Raw genomic sequence first — 22,288 nt, 5'->3', positions numbered from 1 at the left:
GGGGAGCCTGACCGCGAATCAGCGGGTCTGCCCAGGCCAGAGCCGTCCCCGTCAATAGAGCCAGAATGAACGCGACCCGAGCATCCTCTGTGGTGAAACGTGAGGGTTGAGATTTTAAAAAAATTAGGCACTGGGAGAGGAACCCCCTACATTTCCCTGCCTCTCCACCATACCGCAAAGGGAGCTGGAGCTTGGGCTCCCTAACCACCGGTGTAATGGGTTGATAAGTAGGGGGGGAACGGGACGATTGGGAGGTGTCAGAGATGGGTGAAGGTGTAGGAGAAGACCGAAACTCGCTGGCTAATTGCCGGAACGTCTCGGCGAGTCCGAACAATACCTCCTGCTGTTGGTCTAACCTAGTTAATATCTCCTCCTGCCGTTGAAATACCCTGGTTTGCTGCTCGGCAGTGGCAGTTTGTTGTGCACGCAACACCAGTAACTCCTGCTCCTGCCTAACTAAAGCAGCCTGCTGGGCGGATACAACCGCCTCCAGAGGAGAATCCCCTCCCACACTAGTCGCTGGCCTCTCCATGCTGGCTTCGGTGTTCTGTAAGGTTGCGGAGGTGCGGAGAGCCAGGTGCGACTAAGGGGGTGACCCCTTGTAAGCGGACCCACAAACGAGCCCGCCACTAAGACCCCGGGGGGGTAGAGGAAACAGCACTGTACACGGAGACAACTCCGCACAAATAAAAGGAAGAGCCCCAAATAACGGCTCAGAAAATAAAAACTACCCTCCAAAACCAGGGCGAAAATCACAAACAAAAAATGAGTGCGTAAAGGCTAGCACTACTGCCCCGGACCGGGGAAAACCCAAAATAAAAGTACAACCCAGTATAAAAGACTGGGCTAACGAAAATAAAGACTCAGGAGTCGCAGCTCCGAAAAAACACACAAACCAAAATACAAAATACCGGGGACAACGTCCCTCACCCACGGACTCACACGAGCCGAAAACAAAACGAAAAAAAGAACAAAAAGGACCTACAGGAAGGCGGCTGCAGTGTACACACACTAACGCGCAGACCCCTTCCTTACCTTTTCTGAACACAGAACCAGCACAATACCTGACTCGAATGCTGAGTCTTACCATGTGCTAATACCGGCTAGGTGGCAGAGCGAACAGTGACACCGAAGCGACGACTGAGGGGAAATGCGGGCTTTAAGTACCTTCAGGAGGTAGGCATCACGTAAGCACTAATGACCATCAGGTGAAAGTAATAAGCCACCTGATGGCCACAACCAGTACTACCTCCAACCCTGACAGTCATGCTGTGACAAACATGTTACATACACTCACTGAGCACTTTATTAGTAACACCTATGCATGTACTTATTCATGTGATTATCTCGCAAATCGTGTGGCAGCAGTGCAATGCATAAAATCATGCAGATACGGGTCAGAAACAGTTAACCCCATCACAATGGGGTAAAAAATTGATCTCAGTGACTATGACAGTGGATTGATTGTTAGTGCCATACAGGGTGGTTCAGTATCTCAGAAATGGCTCATCAACTGGGATTTTCATGCACAACAGTCTCTAGTTTGCAGAGAATGGTGCGAAAAACAAAAAACATCCAGTGAGCAGCGGTTTTGCAGGCAGAAGCGCTTTCATGAGAAAGGTTAGATGAGAATGGCCAGACTGATCAGAACTGACAGGAAGGTGACAGTAATGCAAATAACAACACATCACCACAATAGCAGAAGAGCATCTCTGAACACACGACACGTCAAACCTCTAAGTGGTAGGCTACAGCAGCAGAAGACTTAATAAGTCAAAAAACGAGAACACAAGGCTGATGACATAGGGGCACCAAGGATCTACATTACATTACATTATTGGCATTCGGCAGACGCTCTTATCCAGAGCGACGTACAGTTGATTAGAATAAGCAGGAGACAATCCTCCCCTAGAGCAATGCAGGGTTAAGGGCCTGGCTCAAGGGCCCAACGGCTGTGCGGATCTTATTGTGGCTACACCGGGATTAGAACCACCGACCTTCCGTGGCCCAGTCATTTACATGAAGCACTACGCTACAGCCCACCAAGGATCTGTGCTGCTAGTCCAGCCTGAAGAGTTTTCTATTAATTCACAGAAGAAGTAACAGGACATAATTTCATACATGAAAAGTTATGTTTCATATCCAAGATTCAGAAAAAGAAAGCGGCTGACAGAGATAAATCAGTAGTCCTGCTTTGTGGAACAAGCACCAGGTCAGGTGTGGTTTGTAGGACAGGGATCATCAATTCACAGCCACAAATCTATATCCAGCACTGGTTTTCTTTTTTCCCATATAATTAGTGCTACTGATTAGCTAGAATGTCTTCACAACAGGGAGTCCCTGGTAAAGGGAGGGTGGAAATCTGAAAGTTCTCGGCCCTCAAGGACAGTGTGCCCATTCCAATCAACTCAACTTCTCTGTCTTTACTTCTTTTTCTTTTTCTTTCATCTTTTCCAAGCCACTCCCGATGGGTGGAGCTAGGGGCAAACAAAGTAAAAGAAAAAGAACAAGGGATTAGAATGATCCCCTTGAGTTGATTATCCCTGGTATAGGGAGTAGCAGGACTGTCACCTGCTGCATGCAATTGCCATCTACAGGCTGCTTTGTGTATTGTGCATGACATCTCAGGAATGGACCTGCAGTTGAGGCTCTTTCCTCTGAACAGCACCAACAATAACACAAAAACACACATAACAGAGGAAGTTTATTTAAATTCACCTAAATACAAATACATTGCAGCAACACTGATAAGTGAGGGTCAGTTTTTAAGATCTGAGTGCAATGGGCTTGTTATGAAAAAACTATATATGAAATTGTTCACAGAATATGGAATTAATCTGAAAGCAGAGAAATTTGAAAAAGGGGTTTGAAAGTTTTTGTTTGATGACAATGAAATTATGCCCCTCCAATAGTACTGCCTCACCAATACCAAAATCCTGAAGTCAAATGTTAATCCTACATACTGAGATTACATGAGTCCGTTGGGGTTGTGCTAATATTGTTGTTTACAGTTTGTAGTCAGTTTTGTGCAGTAAAATAGACAATATTTGACTTTTGTATCACTGAAGCACTCTCTGCCATTTTAACTGTAATCACAACTAATTTAAATAATTTGACCTGACCAAGCCAGTGGAGCGCCACCCCAGTGGTGCCCAGCAGTATTCTTCAGAAGGGTTAAAGACCAGCACAATGTGACTGAAAGTACTCCGGAGGGGGCAGGGCTGTGTACTCTATAAATGTGTGACATGGATGCCAGGCAGTGAATTGTCTGTGGCAGAATCTCTGTGGCAGAGATGAGGCCTGTGTTCTCTTTGTCTCTGAACTTGGCCCTGGCCTGGGCCTCTGTTGCTCCTGAGACAGCCTGCCAACTCTGGGAGCGCTTCAGTCTGAATGGGATGTACCGCAAGGGGGACGTGGTTCTTGGAGGACTGTTTGTGTTGAACTTCCTGACAGTGTTCCCTGACCTGTCTTTCTTGTCTGAGCCAGACCAGCCAAGGTGTGAGAGGTGAGTCGCTCTACTCCCAAACATTAGACGACCAGCATGGATGTGATTCTTCCATCTTTTCCATATTTTCGAACCCAAATGGATGACCCATGTAAATCGTTTTCGGAGGGGGTATTTACATTATAATATACACTTTGTGTAATGAATTCACTCATTGTTGGATGTGTGATAATGAAAAATGACAATATTTGTTACACAGTCTTTACACAGATATATTGCATAGGAATCAGCGCACTATCATGTTAAATGTTAAATGTAAAATTATTATTTTCTCCTCCATGACATTTTAGTGTCTTTGTGTAATTACTAATATACCCATCCACAGCTTGACATTTCCAGTTCAAGTGTCTATATATATATATATATATATATATATATATATATATATATATACATTTCATAGAATTGCGGGAAATTTTGAAAAAATTGTCAATGTTTTAAGATTCACCGTCAATAATTTAACACAAATACACAATATTTGTGTATTAGGATATTTTATTTGGCTAGGTAAGCATTGTTTGGCTAGGTAGGCGGTTCATACATTGTTCATGCATTTGCGTGTTGCGGTACTACTATTGAAAAAATCTTATTAAGATTATCAAATCTTATCTTCGTTGTGCAGGTAGCAGTTGAAATTGTACTTCCCTCTAGGGTCTGTTCAGCGCACTTATCCCTGGTATGGGTCTGCACTTTGCACTTTATTGTACGTCGCTCTGGATAAGAGCGTCTGCCAAATGCCATTTATGTAATGTTAATGTAATGTAAGATGAACAAACCTACGCAATATAATGCACTGGCATTTTCTCAAAAAGTGCAGTTCTATGTGACCACATACTTGACTTGTTTCTGCTTGTTTATTAAATATCTGGATGAACACTGCAAAATTAACTGTTAACTCCACAAATAAAATGATTTGATTTTACATAATTGTGTCATAATTTAAATAACTTAAAGTAACAGACATTCTTCATCATCTAGTTTCCACCTCTACTATTTCAGGCTTAATCTTCTAGGATTCCAGGCAGCGCAAACAATGGTCTTTGCGATTGAGGAAATCAATAAAAACCCCAACCTGCTGCCCAACATCACCCTGGGATTCCATCTCTATGACAACTGTTTGAAGCTTGGGATGGCGTTCCGTGCAGCCATAGCACTGGTCAGTGGTACAGAGGAGTCCTTCTCTGACATGAGATGCACAGGGTCACCCCCGGTTCTGGGTATCGTGGGTGATCCAGGCTCCACCCCCTCCATTGCCATCTCCAGTGTGCTGGGCCTGTTCCGTGTTCCCATGGTACAGTATGATGGAGAACAAATCCCAGTCTACAGTGCAGCTGCCCTTTTAGCAATCCCACAGGAGGGGAGGAATTTCATATAATCATGAAGGCAGTTTGTCGTAAAATGTGTGTATGACTGTGTGATGAATATGTGAAATTGTATTCGTGTATTAGGGTGAAATTAATGGGATTGGAATAAATGGAATAAAGAAACAGTTCCCTTCAGATTAAACTAAGATCCAAATCAACACAGCAAAACTTGCCTATATCATTTTGCCATCCAATATAATGTAAATGGCCTGCCTGTGACCTTACTTTCATGTCTCTGGTCACTGTATAAGGGATAGATGCTTTAATGCTTCCTAGGGTAAAGATGTATGCTATAAAATGGGGGTGATTATCCATACTCTTAGTGCTTCGATATCTTTTGTCTTCCCCCAGGTGAGTTACTTTGCCACATGTTCCTGCCTGAGTGACAGGCAGCAGTATCCCTCCTTCTTCAGAACCATCCCCAGTGATGCCTTCCAGGTCAGAGCCATGGTGCAGATCCTGGAGCGCTACGGCTGGAAGTGGGTGGGTCTCCTGTTCAGCGATGATGATTATGGGGTGCACGCAGCCCAATCCTTTCACCAGGAGGTCAGCCGCTTTGGCTGTGTGGCCTTCTCTGAGATGCTGCCCCATGACAATGACCAGGCCAAGATCCGGCAGATCGTAGGCATCATCCGCCGCTCCACGGCAAGAGTGGTGGTGGCAATCTCTCCGGAACCATACCTTTTGCCCCTCACCGAGGAGATAGCCCTACAGAACCTGACTGAGCGGCAGTGGATCGCTAGCGAGGCCTGGGTCACCGCAGCCATCTTCCATACACGCGGGCTGCTGCCCTTTTTGGGTGGGACCCTGGGCCTCGCCATCCGCAGGGGAGATATCCCAGGGCTCCAGGACTTCCTGCTTAGTCTCCGCCCTGACTTTGACCCTGGCAACAACATGGTGAGCATGTTCTGGGAGGCAATGTTCAGCTGTAAGTTCAAAGCAGACTCTCTGGACAAGGTGTGCACAGGACAGGAGAGTCTGGAGGGCACAGAGTCGGCATACAGTGACGTGTCAGCGCTCAGGCACTCTTACAACGTTTACAAAGCGGTGTACGCCCTGGCACATGCCCTGGATGATCTGCTGGGGTGCAAGCCTGGGACAGGGCCCTTCCCAGGACATTCCTGTGCAGAACTACACACTCTGCAACCCTGGCAGGTGAGGTGGTCATTTTTAGTATGATGTACAGCACCACCTGTCTCGTCATGGAAAATCTGATAATTTACACCTCCTATAATGCCCCCATCTCCCTATCTGCATGTGGCAGCATTTTGCTCATGTACTTTTCTTTTAACATACTAACATATATTTTTCTTATAAGTCCTCCTCTGTTTGCCCTCTGTTTAGCTGGTGCCTTACCTGCAAAGGGTAAAATTTACCACCAGCTTCGGTGACCAAGTGTCCTTTGACAAAAATGGTGATGCCCTGGCCATTTACGATGTGATGAACTGGCAGAGGGCAGCAGATGGGACCATCAAGACCGTGACCGTCGGGGTGTTTGACGAATCTTCTCCTCCTGGACAGAAGCTCCTGCTGGAGGAAGAAAACATCTTCTGGAATTTCGAGTCGCATAATGTAAACCCCTATCCCTCTTTACATACAAAAATGTCTGTTTAGGCAGCACATATATGTACTTACGGTCACATATACTGTATTTGGTTTCATATAAGGTCCATCCAATAGTTGTGCATGTGCTCATCAACAGAGCTGTGCTACGAATGTAAAGAATGGTGCTATTCTTATCATGAAAATTTCCACCAGCCCCCACGTTCTGTCTGCAGTGAGCCCTGCCCACCAGGCACCAGGAGGGCGATAAGGAAGGGCGAGCCAGTCTGCTGCTTTGACTGCCTACCCTGCGCAGATGGGGAGATCAGCAACCAGACAGGTCAGTGCACCCACACAGCAGAGAACAAAATATTTCTCTGCCTTTACAAAATAGATTATTTCATTTGCCAAAACTAACTTTAGACTAAAATCTAGTCTTTGTGTAAACATACATAGCCCTGGTGTTACTGCTGGATGTTTCTCTTTTGGAAATATATTTTCTGGATATTAGAGTCTCACAACTCAGAACTAACTCGCATCTGAGGCCTCTCTCAAACACTAGACACATGGATCTACAGACCCCCTGCCTTTACGCTGCAGGTGTGTTATTAGTTTCAACTCCTCTGTCACAGATTCCCGCGAGTGCTACAGGTGTCCAGTGGACTTTTGGTCAAATCAACTCCGTGACCACTGTGTGCCCAAGGAAATCGAGTTTCTCTCCTTCCAGGAACCCCTGGGGATCTCCCTAACGACCATCTCGGTGTTGGGGGCATGCATCTGTGCAGTTACCCTATCCGTGTTTGCCCGGCACAGAAACACACCAGTAGTGAAGGCCAACAACTCCGAGCTGAGTTTCCTGCTGCTGTTGTCACTCACACTGTGCTTCCTGTGCTCCTTGCTGTTCATTGGCCAGCCTCAACGGTGGACCTGCCAGCTTAGGCATGCCGCGTTTGGGATCAGTTTCGCCCTCAGCATCTCCTGCATCCTGGTTAAGACCATTGTGGTGGTGATGGCCTTCAAGGCTGCACAGCCGGGTGGGAACGCAATGAAGTGGTTTGGCATGCAGCAGCAGAGGGGCACTGTGCTGGCCTTCACTGTCATCCAGGCAGTGATCTGTGTGGTATGGCTGACCGCTGCGTCACCTATTCCCTACAAAAACACCCACTCCCAGAACTCCAAGATCATCTACGAGTGTGCAGTAGGGTCGATTGCCGGGTTCAGTGCCCTGCTTGGCTACATCGGTCTGCTGGCAGCCGTCAGCTTCCTGCTGGCCTTCCTGGCAAGGAATCTGCCTGACCATTTTAACGAGGCCAAGTTCATCACCTTCAGCATGCTCATCTTCTGTGCCGTCTGGATCGCCTTTGTCCCTGCCTACGTCAGCTCTCCAGGAAAGTATTCTGATGCAGTGGAGGTATTTGCCATCCTGGCCTCCAGTTTTGGGCTCCTGGGAGCAATATTTGCACCAAAATGCTTCATCATTCTGCTGCATCCAGAGAAAAACACCAAGAAGGCCTTGATGGGCCGAGAGTCCGCAAAGAAGTAATATAATTATATCAAAGTTATCTATTAAAGTTGTTTTAAATGTGGCTGAAATTATGTAAATTCAATGCCATAAATTTATCTTAATGTAAAAAATACATATTTGTCAAGGATTTTAATTGTGCAAAATTGCTTTTATTTTTGTAAATGAAACATTCAATGTGATATGGTGAGTTTTATGGCTCAAATGATTCATTCTTTCCAACATATCTTGGCTATGGTAGGTGGAGGATCCTGAACAGTGTGTATGAAGCCTTGTACAGAGTCGCTAAAGTGGGTTGCTCCTTTCAGACCACATCTCTTTATATTGAACTAAATGCAGTTTCATATCTGCTCATCCACAAACTATTGCTCAATCAGCAAAAACATCCTCCCCACCACCAAAACATAATATTTCTCTTGTTTAATATATACACTGTTTGGAACTTCATACACTGACTCACATGTACATGGACCAAAATAAAGAAAAAACACACATATATGCAGTTACAATATGGACATGCATAGACACATTCCCATACATAACTTGCTTTTCATATGAATGAATTACATATTTACATATATCACACATTTTTAGTTGCAGTTGCATGTTTTGGAAAAAAATTCAACTTTCCAAAAAACCACCTCTTCAAATGGTTAATGAACTTTGGAACTGATGTTATATCTGATTCAAAGAGCAATTCACCCTTGTTAATAGGCCGAAAGACCAGCAGATACAAAGATTATATTATTTAATAGATATGCAAACCACAACTGATTAAAATGATCCAAATACTATGGGGTCTGTGTCATCGTAGATCAGGCATATACAGAAATATGATTATATTGTACTAATATTATTCTTAAGTTATTTTAAAGTTTCTTATGTTGAACATATGCATTAAAACATAGCTGTTACAAAACACAGCATGATGCCTGCCCATTAACTGAATTTCCTGACCAGTATCTGCATGACTGTATGCATTGCACTGCTGCCACACAATTGGTTGATTAGACAATTACATTAATAAGTAGTTCCCAATAAAGTGCTCAGTGAGTGTACATTAAAAATGATATACTACTAACTTTACCCACGAGAGGGAGCCATCTGCCTACGAAGAATGATATGAATATTAAATTAATATAAATCGATACAGTACTGTGCAAAAGTTTTAGGCAGGTATGGAAGAAATGCTGTACAATAATGCTTCCAAAAATAGAAATGTTAATAGTTTATTTTGATCAATTAACCAGATGCTTGAACAGAAGAAGTGAATGAACAGAAAAATCTAAATCAAATCAATATTTGGTGTGGCCACCATTTGCCTTCAAAACAGCATCAATATACTTACGATACAAATCGGTATACTTGCACACAGTTATTGAAGGAACCTGGCAGGTCGGTTGTTCCAAACATCTTGGAGAACTAGCCACAGCTCTTCCGTGGATTTAGGCAGCCTCAAATGCTCTCGTCATGATGATGTTGAGATCAGGGCTCTGTGGGGGTCATACCATCACTTTCAGGACTCTTTGTTCTTCTTCACGCTGAAGATAGTTCTTAATGACATTGGCTGTATGTTTGGGGTCGTTGTCCTGCTGCAGAATACATTTGGGGCCAATCAGATGCCTCCCTGATGGTCTTGCATGATGGATAAGTATCTGTCTGTACTTCTCAGCATTGAGGAGACCATTAATCCTGACCAAATTCCCAACTCTATTTGGAGAATTGCAGCCCCAAACCTGCAAGGAACCTCCAGCATGCTTCACTGTTGCCTGCAGACACTCATTCTTGTACCACTCTCCAGGCCTTCGGCGAACAAACTGCCTTCTGCTACAGCCAAATATTTCACATTTTGACTCAGTCCAGAGAACCAGCTGCCATTTTTCTGCACCCCAGTTCCTGTGTTTTCATGCATAGTTGAGTAGCTTGGCCTTGTTTCTATGTCAGAGGTATGGCTTTTTGGCCGCAATCCATGAAGACCACTTCTGACCAGACCTCTCTGCACAGTAGATGAGTGTACCTGGGTCCCACTGGTTTCTGCCAATTCTAAGCTGATGGCACTGCAGGAGATCTTCCGATTGCGAAGGTAAGTAAGCATGATGTGTCTTTCATCTGCTGCACTAAGTTTCCTTGGCCGACCACTGCGTCTACGGTCCTCAACATAGCTACGGTCCTGTTTCTGTGTGCTTCTTCAACAGAACTTGAACAGCACATCTGGAAACCCCTGTTTGTCTTGAGATTTCTGCCTGAGAGAGACCTTGCTGATGCAGTGCAACTAGCTTGTGTCTGTGCTGAGTCCTGCCATGGTGTATGACCTCTGACATTAAGGTCTTCAGCAACCTTACCTTGGAAGCTTGGCTGTTCCTCACCCAGTTTTAACCCTCCTACACAGCTGTTTCTGTTTCAGTTAATGATTGTCTTTCAACCTACATGTTAAATTGATGATCATTAGATTTTACATTTTAGTAATTTGGCAGACGCTTTTAATCCAAAATGACTTACAAGTGCATAGGTTCTTCCACAAGTTAAAGCATCACATCCATAACTAGTAAAATATACATGAAGTGCTCATTAGCTCCTGTTTGGTATAATTGGTTAATCACACACCTGACAATATGCCTACAATCCCTGACTTGCAAGTGTACCTAGAAGAATTGATGCCGGATTGAAGACAAATGGTGGTCACACTAAATAGTGATTTGATTTAGATTTTTCTTCTGTTCACTCACTTTGCATTTTGTTAATTGATAAAAATAAAAATTCTTGAATTTTTGAAAGCATTCTTACGTTACAAAATTTTTTCACACCTGCCTAAAACTTTTGCACAGTACTGTACATATGCAAATAATAAATGTTTTCATCTACTGAACATGTTACTTGCTTGATATAGCGAAGCATTTCTTTGTGGCTTAGGATGCGGTATTTTATTACTTGGAAATAATACTAAGTGCATAGGGATTCCAATAGAATGACACTGCTGACTGGCTTCACGAATCGATACTGCAAGCTAAATACTAAATACTTTTAATGCAACATTATATGTTACATGTAAATCATCTTTCATTAATGTATGATGCCTATTTGATGTAATATTATTGATAATTTTGTTATTATTATTCAGCTTGGAGTAGCCTGCTTCAGGGGCATAACCTGGCGTCTTTTAATTTTATTCTCTGTCCTATTATGTGTCGTATTGGCTGAAATAGCATCACGTACTTTTCTATGTGTCGTATTGGCTGAATGAGCATCACCTGTGCCAAGTCGTCACAGGGCTTAAGAGAGCTACTGCTTTATTATTTTATGAATTGCCTATGGGTATTTATCCCCATAATACTGTAAATATTTGGAAAACAATTTGGAGTCCCAAAAATCTTTGTACAAGCACACTGATCTGAAACAAGCTGGATTTTATGAAGTTGGAATGGCATGTCTAGCTTAAAAGTTGTAGCAGGAGTAGCATGTGGAAATCCATCTGGAAAGAGAATAATAGTAATAAGTATGCAACAGAACACAGATTGCAGCTCCAACCGGTCGGTCACTTGTTGAAAACGGGAACACTCACACAACTTCTAACCACACATCACAACAATAGCATGCAGAAGAGCATATCTGAACACACGACACGTCAAACCTCTAAGTGGATAGGGTACAGCAGCAGAAGACTTAATAAGTCAAAAAACGAGAACACAGGGCTGATGACACTGGGGCACCAAGGATCTACATTACATTACATTATTGGCATTCGGCAGATGCTCTTATCCAGAGCGACGTACAGTTGATTAGAATAAGCAGGAGACAATCCTCCCCTAGAGCAATGCAGGGTTAAGGGCCTTGCTCAAGGGCCCAACGGCTGTGCGGATCTTATTGTGGCTACACCAGGATTAGAACCACCAACCTTCCGTGGCCCAGTCATTTACCTTAAGCACTACGCTACAGGCCGCCCACCAAGGATCTGTGCTGCTAGTCCAGCCTGAAGAGTTTTCTATTAATTCACAGAAGAAGTAACAGAACAAAATTTCATACAAGAAAATATATGTTTCATATCAGACATTCAGAAAAAGAAAGGGGCTGACAGAGATGAATCAGTAGTCCTGCTTTGTGGAACAAGCACCAGGTCAGGTGTGGTTTGTAGGGCAGGGATCATCAATTCTCAGCCACAAATCTATATCCAGCACTGGTTTTCTTTTCTCCCATATAATTAGTGCTACTGATTAGCTAGAATGTCTTCACAACAGGGAGTCCCTGGTAAAGTGAGGGTGGAAATCCGAAAGTTCTCGGCCCTCAAGGACAGTGTGCCCATTCCAATCAACTCAACTTCCCTGGCTTTACTTCTTTTTCTTTTTCTTTCATCTTTTCCAAGCCACTCCCGATGGGTGGAGCTAGGGGCAAACAAAGTAAAAGAAAAAGAACAAGGGATTAGAATGATCCCCTTGAGTTGATTATCCCTGGTATAGGGAGTAGCAGGACTGTCACCTGCTGCATGCAATTGCCATCTACAGGCTGCTTTGTGTATTGTACATGACATCTCAGGAATGGATCTGCAGTTGAGGCTCTTTCCTCTGAACAGCACCAACAATAACACATACATAACATACATAACAGAGGAAGTCTACTTAAAATTCACCTAAATACAATTACATTGCAGCAACACTGATAAGTGAGGGTCAGTTTTTAAGATCTGAGTGCAATGGGCTTGTTATGACAAAACTATAGATGAAATTGTTCACAGAATATGGAATTAATCAGGTTCTGTAGGGGTTTGAAAGTTTTTGTTTGATGACAATGAAATTATGCCCCTCCAATAGTACTGCCTCACCAATACCAAAATCCTGAATTAAAATAAAAATGTTAATCCTACAGACTGAGATTACATGAGTCCGTTGGGGTTGTGCAAATATAGTTGTTTACAGTTTGTAGTCAGTTTTGTGCAGTAAAATAGACAGTATTTGACTTTTGTATCACTGAAGCACTCTCTGCCATTTTAACTGTAATCACAAAACTCATTTAAATAATTTGACCTGACCAAGCCAGTGGAGCGCCACCCCAGCGCCACCCCAGCAGTATTCTGCAGAAGGGTTAAAGACCGGCACAATGTGACTGAAAGCACTGGTCTCCGGAGGGGGCAGGGCTGTGTACTCTATAAATGTGTGACATGGATGCCAGGCAGTGAATTGTCTGTGGCAGAATATCTGTGGCAGAGATGAGGCCTGTGCTCTCTTTGTCTCTGAACCTGGCCCTGGCCTGGGCCTCTGCTGCTCCTCAGACAGCCTGCCAACTCTGGGAGCGCTTCAGTCTGAATGGGATGTACCGCAAGGGGGACGTGGTTCTTGGAGGACTGTTTGTGGTGAACTTCCTGACAGTGTTCCCTGAGCTGTCTTTCTTGTCTGAGCCAGACCAGCCAAGGTGTGAGAGGTGAGTCGCTCTACTCCCAAACATTAGACAACCAGCATGGATGTGATTCTTCCATCTTTTCCATATTTTTGAACCCAAATCGATGACCCATGTAAATCGTTTTCGGAGGGGGTATTTACATGACAATATACACTTTGTGTTTCGAATTCACTCATTGTTGGATGTGTGATAATGAAAAATGACAATATTTGTTACACAGTGTTTACACAGATATATTGCATAGGAATCAAGGCACTATCATGTTAAGTGTTAAATGTTAAATGATTATTTTCTCCTTCATGGCATTTTAGTGTCTTTGTGTAATTACTAATATACCCATCCACAGCTTGATATTTCCAGTTCAAGTGTCTATATATATATATATTTATATATATATATATATATATAAATACACATGTCATAGAATTGTGGGAAATTACTTAAAAATTGTTTAAATATATTTATGTATTAGGATATTTTATTTGACTAGGTAGGTGGTTCATACATTGCTCATGCATTTGCGTGTTGCAGTACAACAATTGAAAAAATATTTTCTTTTTTTTAATCAATAAAATTAAATTCTGGAAAAATTCTGATGATCAAATCTTATCTTCGTTGTGCAGGTAGCAGTTGAAATTGTACTTCACTCTTGGGTCTTTCAGCGCACTTATCCCTGGTATTGGATATGCACTTTGTACTTTGTTGTACATCAATCTGGATAAGAGCGTCTGCCAAATGCCATTAATGTAATGTTAATGTAATGTAAGATGAACAAACCTACGCAAAATATTGCACTGGCATTTTCTCGAAAAGTGCAGTTCTATGTGACCACATACTTCACACTAATACATTCATGTTATATTTGTTAAAGTAACAGACATGACAAACAAATCCTTCATCATCCAGTTTCCACCTCTCCTATTTCAGGCTTAATCTTCTAGGATTCCAGGCAGCAGCAACCATGGTCTTTGCGATTGAGGAAATCAATAAAAACCCCAACCTGCTGCCCAATATCACCCTGGGATTCCATCTCTATGACAACTGTTTGAAGCTTGGGATTGCATTCCGTGCAGCCATAGCACTGGTCAGTGGTACAGAGGAGTCCTTCTCTGACATGAGATGCACAGGGTCACCCCCGGTTCTGGGCATCGTGGGTGACCCAGGCTCCACCCACTCCATTGCCATCTCCAGTGTGCTGGGCCTGTTCCGTGTTCCCATGGTACTGTATGATGGAGAACCAATCCCAGTCAACAGTGCAACTGCCCTTTTAGCTGTCTGAATCACACAGGAGGGGAGGAATTTAACATATTCATGACGGCACTTTGTCGTAAAATGTGTGTATGGCTGTGTGGACTCTGTCTGTCTCATGAATATGTGTATTTGTGAAACTGTATTAGGGTGAAATGAATGGGATTTTTCCCAAAAAAGAAACTACAGTTCCTTTCCGATTAAACTAAAACCCAAATCAACACAGCAAAACTTGCCTATATCATTTTGCCATCCAATATAATGTAAATGGCCTGCCTGTGACCTTACTTTCATGTCTCTGGTCACTGTATAAGGGATAGATGCTTTATTGCTTCCTAGGCTAAAGGTGTATGCTATAAAATGGAGGTGTTTGAGGTGGTCTCTAAACTGTTAGTGCCTCAATATCTTTTGTCTTCCCCCAGGTGAGTTACTTTGCCACATGTTCCTGCCTGAGTGACAGGCAGCAGTATCCCTCCTTCTTCAGAACCATCCCCAGTGATGCCTTCCAGGTCAGAGCCATGGTGCAGATCCTGGAGCGCTACGGCTGGAAGTGGGTGGGCCTCCTGTTCAGCGATGATGATTATGGGGTGCACGCAGCCCAATCCTTTCACCAGGAGGTCAGCCGCTTTGGCTGTGTGGCCTTCTCCGAGATGCTGCCCTATGACAATGACCGAGCCAAGATCCGGCAGATCGTAGGAATCATCCGCCGCTCCACGGCAAGGGTGGTGGTGGCAATCTCTCCACAGGCATACCTATTGCCCCTCACCGAGGAGATAGCCCTACAGAACCTGACGGAACGGCAGTGGATCGCTAGCGAGGCCTGGGTCACCGCAGCCGTCTTCCATACGCGCCGGCTGCTGCCCTTTTTGGGCGGGACCCTGGGCACCGCCATCCGCAGGGGAGATATCCCAGGGCTCCAGGACTTCCTGCTTAGTCTCCGCCCTGATTTTGACCCTGGCAACAACATGGTGAGCATGTTCTGGGAGGCAATGTTCAGCTGTAAGTTCAAAGCAGACTCTCTGGACAAGGTGTGCACAGGACAGGAGAGTCTGGAGGGCACAGAGTCGTCATACAGTGACGTGTCATCGCTCAGGCACTCTTACAACGTTTACAAAGCAGTGTACGCCCTGGCACATGCCCTGGATGATCTGCTGGGGTGCAAGCCTGGGACAGGGCCCTTCCCAGGACATTCCTGTGCAGAACTACACACTCTGCAACCCTGGCAGGTGAGGTGGTCATTTTTGTCATGTCTGGTCATAGAAATCATTTCCACCTCTTATAATGCCCTCCTATAATGACCGCATGTGGCAGCATTCTGCTCATGTATTTTTCTTTTAACATACTCTCTTATATTTTTCCTATAAGTCCTCCTCTGTTTGCCCTCTGTGTAGCTGGTGCCTTACCTGCAAAGGGTAAATTTTACCACCAGCTTCGGTGACCAAGTGTCCTTTGACAAAAATGGTGATGCTCTGGCCATCTACGATGTGATGAACTGGCAGAGGGCAGCAGACGGGACCATCAGGACAGTGACAGTCGGGGTGTTTGATGAATCTGCTCCTCCTGGACAGAAGCTCCGACTGGAGGAAGAAAACATCTTCTGGAATTTTGAATTTCATAAAGTAAACACCTATCCCTCTTTTTTTATATATATACATTAATTTCCGATTTTTCCATTTTTCTCCCAATTTGGTAGCCAGTTGTAACACATCTAATCCAATTAGTGTTAGCTGACGGGTACACCCCTGGGGGATACACCGCCCACACCCCGTCCCTCGGCAACCCGAAGGAGACTTTAACCTTCTTCAAGTCGTCTCGTCCCATGCTTGTGACCGTGATCCTGAGGTGCCTGGGGTGCTGTTGTGCATGGCGATCCGCTAACCCTGCCAAGTCCCTCCCTCTGGAGCAGTGAGCCAATTATACTGCTCCACGAGAGCCAGCCAAACATGGCTTTTGGCAGGACCGGGAATCAAACCCCGGTCCTCGGTGTGCAACAAACTGCAACCCTTAACCTTTTGCGCTTTCGCGGCTCCAACCCCTACCCCTCTTTATATACAAAAACAGCTCTCCTCTGTATTTGGTTTCATATAAAGTCCATCCAATAGTTGTGCATGTGCTCATCAACAGAACTGTGCTATAAATGTAAAGAACGGTAGTATTCTTATAATTAAAATTTCCACCAGCCCCCACGTTCTGTCTGCAGTGAGCCCTGCCCCCCAGGCACCAGGAAGGCGATAAGGAAGGGCGAGCCAGTCTGCTGCTTTGACTGCCTGCCCTGCGCAGATGGGGAGATCAGCAACCAGACAGGTCAGTGCATCCACATAGCAGAGAACAAAATATTTCTCTGCCCTTACAAAATGGATTAGATGTCCTCGTGATTTTGTTACCCAAAACGGCCTCAGGACCGCAGTCTGATCTAATCTTTGTCTAAATCACATAGCCCGGGTGTAACTGCTGGATGTTTTTCTTTTGGAAATATACTTTCTTATGTTAGAGTCTCACCACTCAGAACTAACTCATATCTGAGGCCTCTCTCAAGCGCTAGACACATGGATCTAGATAACGCCCTCCTCCCTGCTTTTAGGCCTGAGTCATGTTATTTATTTCCACTCCTCTGTCACAGATTCCCGCGAGTGCTACAGGTGTCCAGTGGACTTTTGGTCAAACCAACTCCGTGACCACTGTGTGCCCAAGGAAATCGAGTTTCTATCCTTCCAGGAACCCCTGGGGATCTCCCTGACGACTATCTCGGTGTTGGGGGCTTGCATCTGTGCAGTTACCCTATCTGTGTTTGCCCGGCACAGGAACACACCGGTGGTGAAGGCCAATAACTCCGAGCTGAGTTTCCTGCTGCTGCTGTCACTCACACTGTGCTTCCTGTGCTCCTTGCTGTTCATTGGCCAGCCTCAACGGTGGACCTGCCAGCTTAGGCATGCCGCATTCGGGATCAGTTTTGCCCTCAGCATCGCCTGCATCCTGGTCAAGACCATTGTGGTGGTGATGGCCTTCAAGGCTGCACAGCCGGGTGGGAACGCGATGAAGTGGTTTGGCATGCAGCAGCAGAGGGGCACTGTGCTGGCCTTCACTGTCATCCAGGCAGTCATCTGTGTGGTATGGCTGACTGCTGCGTCACCGATTCCCTACAAAAACACCCACTCCCAGAACTCCAAAATCATCTACGAGTGTGCAGTAGGGTCGATCGCCGGGTTCAGTGCCCTGCTTGGCTACATCGGTCTACTGGCAGCCGTCAGCTTCCTGCTGGCCTTCCTGGCAAGGAATCTGCCTGACAATTTTAACGAGGCCAAGTTCATCACCTTCAGCATGCTCATCTTCTGTGCCGTCTGGATCGCCTTTATCCCTGCCTATGTCAGCTCTCCAGGAAAGTATTCTGATGCAGTGGAGGTATTTGCCATCCTGGCCTCCAGTTTTGGGCTCCTGGGAGCAATATTTGCACCAAAATGCTTCATCATACTGCTGCATCCAGAGAAAAACACCAAGAAGGCCTTGATGGGCAGAGAGTCTGCAAAGAAGTAAATCAAAGTTATCTATTATAGTTGAAAGTTAAATCTATTAATCTATTTGTTTTAAATATGGCTGAAATTATATAAATTCAATGTCATGCATTTATCTTAATGTAACAAAAAAATATTTATCGTGGATTTTAATCATGCAAAATTGCTTTTCTTGAGTGTAAAATAAATATTTTGTGTGATATGGTGAGTTTTACAGCTCCCCAACGTGTCTTGGCTGTGGTAGGTGGAGGATCCTGAGCCGTGTGCATGAAACCTTGTATAGTGTCACAAAAGGGGGTTGGTCCTGTCAGACCACATCTCTTTATGTTGAACTACATGCATTTTAATACCTGCACATTCAGATGCTGTTGCTCAATCAGTAAAAACATCAATAATATTTATCTTGTTAATATATACACTCACTCTGATACACTGACTCGGATGTATCTGGAGCAACAAATGAACACGTACACACACACACACACATACAAATATGCACTTATAGACATGCTAAAACACATGCATAGGTCTACTTTGCCAAGATTGCTACCAACTGCTTTTTGCTTCACCAAACTGAAATTCTGCACATGCTGTAAGGAATATCGTAGGACGGAATATCGGTCTTATTACAGTTATTTGAATCTTATCGCACATGTATCAACAATGAAAGACGAGATATTATTGTTGCATTGCACGGTATGAGAATATAAGGTACACACCCTGACGATCTGTCTCCAAAATAGGGTAGCTCAATTATAATTAAATGGCAAATGGTAAATGGCAGGCATTTATAGAGCGCCTTCATCCAAAGCGCTGTACAATTGATGCTTCTCCATTCACCCATTCATACACACACTCACGGTGATTGGCTGCCATGCAAGGCCCCAACCAGCTCGTCAGGAGCATTTGGGGGTTAGGTGTCTTGCTCAGGGACACTTCGACACAGCCCGGGCAGGGGATCGAACCAGCAACCCTCCGACTGCTCTTACTGCCTGAGCCATGTCGTAATAGTTTGATTATAATTAAGTTATAGCCCCCAATGTTTCTGTTAACATTTCATGGCTTGGGAGCATGCTCCTATATGATAGAATATTTGTAATTTATTTATTGTAATTTGTTTGTACTTATTCCAGTGACCATTGCCATGCACTATATTGTACATCGGTTAGGATAAATGCATCTGGCAATGCATGAATGTAATGTCAAGTAGGCTATTTCTAACTGTAATTCAGTCTTGTTTGCATACTTCTGGAGCCATTGACCAGCTCCAATAGGAATCCATGTTCTTATATAGTCACTGAGCAATTTATTAGGAACACCTACTTGCGATGATCTAATCAACCAATGTTGTGGCAGCTGTGCAATGCATAAAATCACGGAGATACAGGTCAGGAGCTTCAGTTAATTTTAACATCAACATAATGTGGAAAAAAAATGTATCTAAGTGACTTTAACTGTGGAATAATTGTTGGTGCCAGACAGGGTGGTTTGTGTCTCAGCAACTGCTAATTTCCTGGGACTTTCACACACAACAGTCTCTAGAGTTTGTAGAGAATGGTGCAAAAAACAAAAAACATCCAGGGAGCAGCAGTTCTGCAGACAGAACACCTTGTTACTGAGAGGGGTCAGAGGAGAATGGCCAGACTCGTCAAAAGTCTAACAAGACTGTTCGGGTGCACCGAGGGTGGAAGATACGAAGGACGAGGGACTACGGTGATGAGGTGCTGAAGGTGTATTTTATTTTCAGGTGCAATGGTGGCAGTGCAGAAATATTTACAGTGACAACCAAAATAATAATAATAATAATAATAAACTAAGAAAAAAAACAACTTTACACCAAAAAAAAGAAAATGCTAATGAAAATGGCGTGTACCTCAAAAGTAGGCCCATTACAAAGCCCACCAACTCAAACAAAAAGAGCCCTCCTCAGCTCTCTCCTAGAGCTATGCCTTCCATGCACAAAAAATAAATACAATCAATTAACAAAATAAAACAGAAAATGATCAAACAGTACATAACACACATGGCCATGACAATAATAACAAACAGCTAAACACACAAAAATAACAAGGGGGTACTAAACAGAAATGAAAATGATCATTTATGTACCATTCAAATTCCCCCCTTACCTAGTTCCCGCTAACCACCCTCCATAATTACCACCTGGTTCCCGTCACTTCCTGTTTGGGTTGTGACACCAGGATTGAGCGGACCCAGGTAAACCTTTTGTTTTATGCGGGACAAACATTTTTAAATGCAGGCGCTGTGCATTGTTTATTGCCATTCAGTTTAAAATGTAAAGCGTGTTGTGTTGCGGTGTTTGTGTTGCATGTCTGTAATAGTGTTAGTCTTGTCGCGGCGCTAGTCTGTGACAAAGACAAACTGGAATTATTCATGAAAAATAATAACATTCTAAGGGATAGCCAGCATGCTGTGCCATGCCTGACAAACCTTTTGGCATTCTTTGAGGAATCTACCAAGTGTTTTGATGACACCACATGATAAGGTACCACATGACAAACTCATTATCAAAATGAGGACGGTAGGAATTTCGAAGTATAGCGTAGAAGTATGAGGGTCCTTATCCGAGCAGGGTATTGTGGGAAGTGTCCCACAGGGATCGGTGCTGGGGCCACTGCTCTTCCTTATTTACATAAATTATGTTGACAATAGGCATTGAAAGTAATTTAGTTAAATTTATAGATGATACGAAACTAGGAGGTTTGACAAACAGTATGCAATCTACTAAAGTAATCCAGGAAGACTTAAATAGAATCCGGAAGTTGGCATAAACTTAGCTAATTAAATTCACTTCAACTAAATGTGAAGTTCTACACATGGGAAATACAAATATAAGGCAGGATTGCTTCATGGGGGGTATAAAATTGGATAGTGCTCTAGTTGAAAAAAACCTGGGGGTAATAGTTGGCCAAAGCCTTTCAGGTTCTATTCAATGTGCGGTCACAGTGGAAAAAGGTCATTAGGATGCTAGGATACTTAGCCAGGAGTTTCGAGTATAAGAACAAGGAAGTTATACACTATTACTCTTTTTAGACCATACTTGGAGTACTGTGTGCAGTTCAGGATATAGAGGTACTGGAAAAAGTTCAGAGAAGGGCAACCAGATTGACTCCATGTTTTAAAGATAAGAGTGAGGAGGATAGAATTAAGATGCTTAGTCTCTTTAAGCTTAGTAAATGGAGGCTTAGGGGGGATTTGATTGAGGCTTTTAAACAAATTAAAGAGATCAACAAAGTGAATTATAGGCAATTTGTCAGTTCAGTTAGCAGAACAAGATGGCACAAATGGAAATTGGCGAAGGAGAAATTCCGTACAGATATTAGGAAAAATTGTTTCACACTGCGCTTTTTCACACAATGGTCAATGTGTGGAATAGCTTGCCAGTGGAGGCAGAAACACTGGAGATTGTCAAGACCTGGCTTGATACGGTGTTAGATCCAATTTAGCTTTCAGGAAAACTAGGCAGTAGGTACACTTTGGGGTAGGAAAAGGCGAGCATTGCTGGGCTGAATGGTCTGCTCTCACCATGGCCTTATGTTACGTTATGTTAAAACTGACAGGAAGGTGACAGTAACGCAAATAAGCACACATAATAGTGGTATGCAGAAGAGCATCTCTGAACACACAACACGTCAAACCTGAAAGTGGATAGGCTGCAGCAACAGAATAAATACCAAATAAAGTGCTTACTGAGTGCATATCTCAATGGGGTGAATGCATGGGTGGACGACGAGGATGCTAGGCTGATGACACGGGCACAAAGGATCTGTGCTGCTAGTCCAGCTTGAATTATAGGCCCCAAATCCATATACTAGAATTTTCTTTTCTCCTGTGTAATGACTGGTACTGATTAGCCAGAAATACACACCAGGACAGTGTGCTCATTCCAATCAATTGAATTTCCCTGTCTTTATTTATTTTCCTTTAATCTTTTCCAAGCCTCTCCTGATGGGTGGAGCTAGGGGTAACTAAAGAGAAAAATTTGGATTGGAATGAGCCCCGTGAGTTGATGTAGGGAGTAACAGGACTGTCACCTGCTGCATGCGATTGCCATCTACAGGCTGCTTTGTGTATTGTACATGACATCTCAGGAATGGACCTGCAGTTGAGGCTCTGTCCTCTGAACAGCAGTTTACTTTCAATTCACCTAAATACAATTACATTGCAGCAACACTGATAAGTGAGGGTC

At 43.8% G+C, this 22,288-nt stretch overlaps 2 protein-coding genes across 2 annotated transcripts; both read left to right on the top strand.

The window, feature by feature from the left end:
- Positions 1-3,314: 3,314 nt before the first annotated feature.
- On the top strand, positions 3,315-7,954 carry LOC133108107 (extracellular calcium-sensing receptor-like). Its single transcript, XM_061217532.1, has 6 exons — positions 3,315-3,505; positions 4,505-4,796; positions 5,221-6,024; positions 6,214-6,441; positions 6,628-6,751; positions 7,044-7,954. Exons 1-6 carry the CDS (start codon positions 3,396-3,398, stop codon positions 7,952-7,954), a joined length of 2,469 nt encoding a protein of 822 aa, XP_061073516.1. The 5' UTR covers positions 3,315-3,395.
- Positions 7,955-13,157: 5,203 nt separating this feature from the next.
- On the top strand, positions 13,158-18,100 carry LOC133108150 (extracellular calcium-sensing receptor-like). The gene is made up of 6 exons (XM_061217583.1): positions 13,158-13,342; positions 14,249-14,540; positions 14,992-15,795; positions 15,961-16,188; positions 16,750-16,873; positions 17,190-18,100. Exons 1-6 carry the CDS (start codon positions 13,233-13,235, stop codon positions 18,098-18,100), a joined length of 2,469 nt encoding a protein of 822 aa, XP_061073567.1. The 5' UTR covers positions 13,158-13,232.
- Positions 18,101-22,288: the final 4,188 nt, after the last annotated feature.

This window comes from Conger conger, chromosome 13 (genome assembly GCF_963514075.1).
Source record: "Conger conger chromosome 13, fConCon1.1, whole genome shotgun sequence".
Taxonomy (NCBI): domain Eukaryota; kingdom Metazoa; phylum Chordata; class Actinopteri; order Anguilliformes; family Congridae; genus Conger; species Conger conger.
The sequence above is the reverse complement of the archived record's forward strand: the minus strand, read 5'-3'. Positions and strand labels throughout refer to the sequence as shown.

Excerpts from the sequence above, each read along its gene's own strand:
- LOC133108150 (XM_061217583.1), top strand. The coding sequence starts at position 13,233 with ATGTACCGCAAGGGGGACGTGGTTCTTGGAGGACTGTTTGTGGTGAAC. Across the intron at positions 14,541-14,991 it reads GCCTGTTCCGTGTTCCCATG|GTGAGTTACTTTGCCACATG; the intron begins GTACTGTATGAT and ends GTCTTCCCCCAG. Across the intron at positions 16,189-16,749 it reads GGAATTTTGAATTTCATAAA|CCCCCACGTTCTGTCTGCAG; the intron begins GTAAACACCTAT and ends AATTTCCACCAG.
- LOC133108107 (XM_061217532.1), top strand. The coding sequence starts at position 3,396 with ATGTACCGCAAGGGGGACGTGGTTCTTGGAGGACTGTTTGTGTTGAAC. Across the intron at positions 3,506-4,504 it reads GACCAGCCAAGGTGTGAGAG|GCTTAATCTTCTAGGATTCC; the intron begins GTGAGTCGCTCT and ends CTACTATTTCAG. Across the intron at positions 6,752-7,043 it reads GGAGATCAGCAACCAGACAG|ATTCCCGCGAGTGCTACAGG; the intron begins GTCAGTGCACCC and ends CCTCTGTCACAG.